The 7962-nt window shown below is 49.3% G+C and overlaps 1 protein-coding gene across 2 annotated transcripts; it reads left to right on the top strand.

The window, feature by feature from the left end:
• The first annotated feature begins 4639 nt into the window (after positions 1-4639).
• FNDC4 (fibronectin type III domain containing 4) lies at positions 4640-7744 on the top strand. Of its 2 annotated transcripts, XR_010730073.1 has the most exons (8): positions 4640-5030; positions 5218-5362; positions 5449-5564; positions 5810-6014; positions 6491-6580; positions 6871-6995; positions 7159-7375; positions 7489-7744. XR_010730073.1 is itself a non-coding variant. In XM_066264720.1 (7 exons), exons 2-7 carry the CDS (start codon positions 5242-5244, stop codon positions 7192-7194), a joined length of 693 nt encoding a protein of 230 aa, XP_066120817.1. In that variant the 5' UTR covers positions 4640-5030; positions 5218-5241; the 3' UTR covers positions 7195-7744. The 2 variants fall into 2 exon arrangements, 1 of the variants encoding a protein (XP_066120817.1); XM_066264720.1 differs by having other exon boundaries at positions 7159-7744.
• The last annotated feature ends 218 nt before the right edge of the window (positions 7745-7962 follow it).

Genomic DNA, 7962 nt, shown 5'->3' with positions numbered 1-7962 from the left:
ATTTTCACAAATATGATGCCCAAGAAGACATTCTACTTCATTATGTTAAACTAAATGTTGAAAATTTTACAATAAGATGTAAACCTAAAATCTTGAATTGCAAAAGAACTGTAGCTTACAGAGAACAACTAATGTCAGATTTGAGATCAGCACACTCGGAATAGGTAAGAACAAGTGTTTTTGTGGATGCAACAAAAATTTTGTTCCCCAGTGTAATATGTAAACACAAATGTCTGTGTTCCAATAAAACTTCATTTACAAAACAGGCAGCAACTGGATTGACCAGCAAGCACTAGACCGCTGGACTAGTCTATCTATCTCTATTGTTGAATAAAATGATACACAGTTATTCTGATATAGAGACCCTTCCCCCTCATCCCACATTTATTCAACTGGATCCTAATTAGTGAGAGTAAAATCAGAATTCCTGTGGAAACCCTTTCTGTTTTCTAGACCCTACCTTATAATCTATCTTTCATGCTACTCTATTCCCACATCTCTCTTCCTGTAAAATGGATTCACCTAGCTAGCCCATCTGCACACTCACAGAGGTCCACAGAAATGATGACAATCACCCTCTTCTTCCCAGCAGCCACCTAGGAGAGCGAGAAAGGTGAGGTAATGGCACCAGGAGGTGTCTAAGGTACAAACCTGTTGTGTGGGGATGTCAGAGCCAGGACCAGAGGAGGGAATAGGCTTTTGGCTGGATGTTGGAGATTTTTGTGTCCTCACGAGAATAAACAGACAGAGGACATTGGATGAGTGTCAGTGGAAAGCAGAGACCTTCTTCCTTCTTCAGTTCCTCAATCCCAAGCAGGGCACTATCTTCTGTCCCCTCGCTAGAGGCTATCACGCACCTAAGAGGACAGACTCAAGGTTAGTGGTGCTGGTTGGGAAGCAGAAGCTTATGGTTTTTTAGGGCAGGATGCTGTAAAAGAAGGGAATGAAGGTAAAACTATCATTGAATGAGAACCTACCATTTGTTGGACACCATGATAGACACTCTGCAGGGTTGAGAAACTCTAATACTTACAAGGGCTACTCAGGCAACATAAGTATGTGAAACGGGCCAAGTGTAGGGTCATAAGGAACAGTAGGGACCAAAGCAAACTGGACACAATCTCCATCTAAAGTATTCAAATTAAATTTCTAAAAAACCCTATTTATGCCAAACAAAATATCCGTAGGCCAACTTGGCTTATCTATTACCTCCTGCAATGAGGTAGATATAAAGAAATTTCTGTCCCAGATTTTTCACCAGCTGGTTAAAGAGACTTATCAAGGGGGACAGGATGTGAAGTAGTAAGAATAGTGAAGGAACAGTTATCATGGATTTTTAACATCTAGAGGTTAGAGGCTTCTTAATGCTTCTTTTAGGCCAGTGCTCAAGCCAGTACTGCTTGGAATATGGCACTGAAAGATGCTACTTTGGAGATGATCAATTGGGGGTGCATGGGATGTGGAGATGATGGCAATAGACTGGTGGAGCTCAGATGAGCTCAGAAGAAATGGGATCCCATTGTAAGATCTAGCTTTTTGAAGAGAAGGCTGGAGGGGTCCACCTAGGTGCTTAGCTATGATGACTTTATGGTTTCAAGGGTCACCATGAGAAGAGGGAGGGAGAAAACCAGAGATTAGAGTACTCCTGACATGAATAATGCCAGATGTGACCCCTCCGCGCAGGACCACCAGCCCCACTGCAGGCTCCTGAGGAAGGAAAAAGGCCCGGGTCACCAGGGTCCAGCTCAGGTTGGGGGAAGCATATTCTTTCCTTTGTTAGAAAAAGAAGAGAAATTGGGGAGACTCCTTACCCTCCTCTTATCACAAAAGTGGACAGAGAATAGGCAGTGTGGTATAGCAAAGAGAATACTGGACTTGAGAAAGAAATCGCAATCTTACTCTAAACCCTGTCTTAGCTATTTATTCAAACCCTTACCTGTTCCAGAAAGGACTAAAAGAAACTTTGTTATCTAAACATAAATAAATAAGCAAATAAATGAGTAAATAAATAAGTAAAAGCAGTGGTACCTAGCAATTATCAGATGGGTTTATTTGGGTAAGTAAGGTACTGTGGTTATCCTCAGTTTTTGTGAAGGCAATGAGTGTGGAAGTGCATTGTCAATTATAAAGTATTACATAGGTGACAATTATTATTAAAATTACTATTGATTAATAAAATGACAACAAGGATCCAAGAGAGAGAACTGGGAGAAAGGAGAACTGAGATCTTTAAAAGAGAGAAATGGAGACTAATAAAAGAGCAAAGCAGAGGGAAACAGAAGCGGAGGCAGGGAACAGATGGAGTGTTAGTCCTTTAGCACTTCCGGAACTTCCCCAGCCACTTGTACCATGGTGGTCAGAATTGATTCACTGTAGAGTTGCTGTCGGGAACAAGTAAAAATCAGAAGAGAAGAAGAAGACAGCAGAGTGGGGATGAGGGTGAAGTGGAGAGACTCTAGAGGTTTCCAAAATTAGAGACTATGGTCTGAGAGGTCAGAGTCTGAGGTGGGGTTGGGTCGGCTTCTTTCTTTGCAGTGTCCAGGGAATGGGTCTGGGTCACCTGGTATGTAGGCATGGCTTGGCCCGCCTCCCGGAAGATTTCAGCATCACATTGCCCCAGCAGTTGAACAATTTGCTCAGCATCTGCTTCGTCCAAGTCCAAGGTCAGTGCTTTTGACTTCTCTGTGATTGGCAGGACTACCTCATCCCCAGACAACTAAGAGGGAAGTGGGGACAAAGATATAGACAGAAAGCCAAAACCTCATTCATGTCTACGGAACTCAAAGTGGGAGTGGCAGCAGTCACAGTATTTGTACACACACACCACAGAATTAGCCTGCACTTGGTACTCTGGGCCTATTAGTGAAAGAAAATCAGGAAGGAAGATGGGAAGGAGGAGGGGAAGAGCAGAAATCCAGAAAAGAAATTATTTTAGAAATCAGTGAAGAAGGCCAACATGAATAAGGGTCTCACCTCACATTTGCCGGGCTCTGGGGCCTCAATCACATTTTGAAACTATTTTGTTCATGGCATGGTCCCATGCTGTAGACATACTGTCCTACCTGCCTCCCCACCCACACAAACCTTTCTGTCACACTGCCTCTGTTTCCAGCTGTCAGGGCCTTATCTGAGCCACAGTGATGATTAACCCTGGCCTCTCTGAGCACCACCATCTTTGAGCCCAATACCTGTATCCTTTCCAGGTCTCTAGGCCACCTGGTGACTCCCAAGGAGCTCTGGAGTTGCTCTTTACATAAACCTAGACTCCCCAACCCCTGCTTTGCCCCTGAAGCGGAAGACCCGAGGTTCATTACTCTTGCCCTTCAGTACAATGACCTCTTTCTGGAAGGCCTGGAGCCTGGAAGTGCAGGACCATACCCAGGTCCAGTCCCAGGACAGCAGGAGTCCCTGGGCAAGAGTGCTCTGGGACCAATAACGTATCAGGGTCAGCAGAGGTCAGAGGGGCAGAACCGTGGCTTGATCACATGTTCAGTGCATACAATTGTCCAGTCGCCGTTGCCCCACTTTCCACATTCCACTCTCCACTCCGAAGGAAGACCAGAGAAGCTTCAGAGCCGCAGGGGTGTGCACACTGAACTGGGTATTACAGGGGAAAGCACCACAAAAATAGAAGTACCACAATAAGAATTAGAAACTAAAGTATCTGCCCTATATACGTTAGTCAACATTTATTTACATTGAACAGTGCACTTTTCCTATACAGTATCTCATTTGATACATAAGCACTAAAAGAACAATACTAACATCCTCCTTTTTCAGATGATGAAATTGAGTCTCCGAAGCTGCAGGTAGCTGAAGACCACACAGCTAACGGAATTGGCATGCACATCCAGGTTCTGACTCCAGGTCTCGTGCTAGTTAAAGCACGAAAAAAACAGGAGGATTTATTAGATGTTTGTTGAATGAATAAAGTCACTAACAAATTGGTACAAGTTAATAATCTCTTATTCACACAGTGTTGTACGATTTGTAAAGATTGTTCCTCAACATTGTCTGACTGATCCTCACAACAGCTCTCTTATGTTTTGGACTCTGATTTACAGGTGGGAAACCTGAGACAAATTAACCAATTTCCCTAAAGCCACACAGTAAATTGAAAAGGCAAAACAAGACACGTAAAGCGTTGTTCTTTACAACCCCCCTCCCCAAAGAAAAACTCAGTACTCAATAATAGCTGTATAGGAGACCCTTAATAAATATTTGCTTGATAAATGAAATAATGAATGAGAGACTGAAGGGAATAAATATCACATTATGAATGAGAAGACTTCAAAGCTGACGCAATCACAAGCAAGAGCTTGTTAAAACAATTACTATCTCCATCACTCTGTCGGTCCACCACCCCCACCCCCACCCCCGCACTGGAGGCGCAATTTCTCCTCCCAACCTGGTTAATTCCACCCAGGGAGGGAGGGGCAATCCCAGGTGCCGGAGACCCTCGCACTAGTGCCTCTCCCATCGCCCCGCGGGCTCACGGAACTGAGCCGGGAACTGAGGGAATGGGGGCCCTGGGGGCCGCTAATTGGAGGGTCGTGGGAGGAGCTGGGAGGAAAGGGGGTGGTGACGAGAGGAGGAAGGATGACGGCTGCAGGAACCCCAGCGGGGCTGGGCGGGGACCCGCACGTCCCGGTCAGGCTGCGGCGGAGCGAGCGGGGCCAGCTCTGCAGAAGGCGGCGGCTGGCTCGCCGGGACGGTCACATCCTGCTGCAGGAGCCGGCAGAGACCGCCGCACAGCCCCCTGCACCGAGGACCCAGGCCAGCGGCCAGGCAGCGCGGACACCTCCCCTTGCTCACGGACAGACGCAGGTCCGAGCTCTGGGGGCCGGGGAGCCCCGCAACCCGCGCCCGCTACGCCTCCGCCCTCTGCTCTCAGCTCGGCCGCGTGCTACCCGCCTCGCCGGGCCCGCGCCGGGATGGGGTAGTGGCAGCACCACCAACTCCGGCGATGGGTCGCCCACTGGGCACCGAGCAGCCCCCCGAGGCCTGACCCACCGCGAGGACCGGCGGAGGTGGGTGTAGACGGGGCAGATCCTCGAAATGGGGGCGCCGGGGTGATGCGGGGGTGGGTAACGCGTGGAGAAGGGGAGCTAGAAGCTGCGGTGGGCCGTGGGGAGCCCGGGAGAACTGCTGCCCCCCACCCCGTGCATCCTAAGCAGTTCTCCCCCACCCCCCGTCCCCAACTCCTGCCATCTACAGGAGCCCCGCCTGGATGTCAAGCGGATGCCCCAGTGCCTCCTAGCGGACTCAGCGGGGACCATGGCTTCACTGATGCCCCTCTCTCCGTATCTAAGCCCCACGGTCCTCCTGCTGGTCAGTTGTGACCTGGGCTTTGTGCGAGCAGGTGAGTAAAGGAGGACCGGGTGGGGATTAACCAGAGCTAGTCTGTGGGTGGAGCCTGTTAATCTGTTAACATACTGGCACTCACAGACCGGCCTCCATCTCCTGTGAATGTGACAGTCACTCACCTAAGAGCCAACTCGGCCACTGTGTCCTGGGACGTCCCAGAAGGCAACATCGTCATTGGCTACTCCATTTCCCAACAAGTACGAATCACCCTTCTGCTCCCCTAACTTGTGTCCTTGGATCTCTGAATATTACTTCTGTAACTTCCTCACCCCAACCCCCTTCTCAGTGGTGGAGAATATGGAAGCTGGTGTTCGCTGGCTCAAGCTGCCCCTTTCACCCTACCCCCTTGGGAGTGCTTAGATGTTCAGGAGTCCTGGGTTGAGCCTGTGGCCTGGGACTGGGATGAGGCTGCCCTCCTCTCTCTCTCATTGTCTCCCTACAGCGACAGAATGGCCCTGGACAGCGTGTGATCCGGGAGGTGAACACCACCACTCGAGCCTGCGCTCTCTGGGGCCTGGCTGAAGACAGTGACTACACGGTGCAGGTCAGGAGCATCGGCCTCCGGGGAGAGAGCCCCCCAGGGCCCCGGGTACACTTTCGAACTCTCAAGGGTTCTGACCGACTGCCTTCAAACAGCTCGAGCCCAGGTGAGGGTCTTAGCTATTTCCCACTCTCTAAAGCCCTGCATCCCTCTCTGACTTTTTATCTGGACTTTAGCCTCTTGTTACTTCTCCAAAGCAAGCAACAGTCTTGCTTAGATGAATAGAATGATGATTTAATTCGTTGTACTGCCAGGAAAGGAAGGAAAGCAGGTTGGCAGGCGATTGGCATAGACAGACTGGTATTGAATCATTTGGAGGAAGGGCTTTTAAGCTTCCTTTTACCCAACCTCAGTTCACAGCAGCTGCAGCCTGCGCAAGCAAGTACCTGACCTGTAGCCCTTCTGCTTTTTGGCTTCTGACCACCTGTTCATCAACAGCTTCCCAGAGAGAGGCTAGCAGGGGCAGCCCTGTGATGGGTATACCCTGACTCTAATCCTTAGCATCTGCATCCTTAACTGTCTGCATAGACATAGCTCTCTAGCTACTTCCCACAAGTCTGAGTCTGTCTCCTTTCTTCTCAGGCGACATCACAGTGGAGGGTCTGGATGGAGAGCGACCGCTGCAGACAGGGGAAGTGGTCATCATTGTGGTGGTGTTGCTCATGTGGGCTGGTGAGTAAGCAGCAGGACAGGGGACCAATGATTGAGGTAATGGGGCTCAGTGAGGTGGGAGGTGGTGATGGTTGTTGGGAGAAAATGGGGTGAGAAAAATGGAGTGGGAAGATGCTTGGTTGAGAAGGATGAACAGAAATTTGAAGAGAGGGAGAGGAGGCTTTGAGGAACACCAGGAATTCAAGGGTATTCTTCACAGCTTCTCTATAAACTGTGGGTATCTCACTGCCTTTTGAGGTTGTGAGTGGGGAGGTCAGGATTAAGGCTCAGATTGTATTGTTGTGTTTCAGCTGTAATTGGGCTGTTCTGCCGTCAGTATGATATCATCAAGGACAATGACTCTAACAACAATCCTAAGGAGAAGGGGAAGGGACCAGAACAGAGTCCTCAGGGAAGGCCAGTGGGGACAAGACAGGTAAGGTGGGGCCAGTGAGGGGAGGAGGGTAATTTTGCCTCCAGGAGCAGCCAGGGGAAAGGGAGAGGGCTAAGGAGGGGCAGGAAAAGGGAGAATGGAAATTTGGGGTGGAAGAGGCTATTGCTTTCCTGAAATTAGAGACTCAAGCTGTTTTCCTTCACAGAAAAAATCACCATCCATCAACACCATAGATGTATGAGTGAAGAAACAGAACCAGAAGAGAGATGCAATAACAACCTGGGGATGGGGATGGGGTCAGGGAGAGACCGAGATGGTGATCTGCAAGACTGAAGGATCCCACAGTCTCCCAGAAGAGAATGACCCTCACACAATCTCAGGCCTGGTACCCATCCTCTTTCCACTGTGAACAGGGCCAGAAGGTAGGTCTGTTAGGGTCTGTGCCCCTGGACCTGGGGAGTGGATATCAGATGAGATATGTCTTTCCATCCCCCAGGTCCAGGGGATAATCACCTGTTCAACCCTATTCTATTAGGTCCCAAAAGGGGCCCCCATTTCACCTGCATCAAGACTCTCATCATTCCCAGCTGCTCCCACATCTTGCCTCTGGGTCTCAGAGAGGGGTTTCTGTGGGTACTCCCCCTCCCCCAGCAAATAAAAGGAGACAAACACTGCACTGCACTACTACAATGTCTTCCATGGAGCCTCAGGTGCTCCCCCTCTCACCTGGCAGCACTCCCAGCTGCTGGTGATCTCACCCCTTGGACATTTTTCCAATAAAGGTTCTTGGACAAACTGGAGCTGAGTGTATAGAATACTGTATAATATGCTGAAGACAATTCCCCACCTTCTCTTTGACAACAAGGGCCCCTCACACCACCAACAACTTGACAGGAGCAAAGCCTCATTTTAAAGTGTTTGCGTTAATTCTGCAGCCTGGAATGGGTGGAGAGGGGCCAGAAAAGGGTATAAAGACTAGAGCCCTAGTTCCTTTTGCTTTGTTGGGTGA

Source organism: Saccopteryx bilineata, chromosome 3 (assembly GCF_036850765.1).
Source record: "Saccopteryx bilineata isolate mSacBil1 chromosome 3, mSacBil1_pri_phased_curated, whole genome shotgun sequence".
Lineage (NCBI taxonomy): Eukaryota > Metazoa > Chordata > Mammalia > Chiroptera > Emballonuridae > Saccopteryx > Saccopteryx bilineata.
This window is presented reverse-complemented; position numbering and strand designations above follow the sequence as displayed.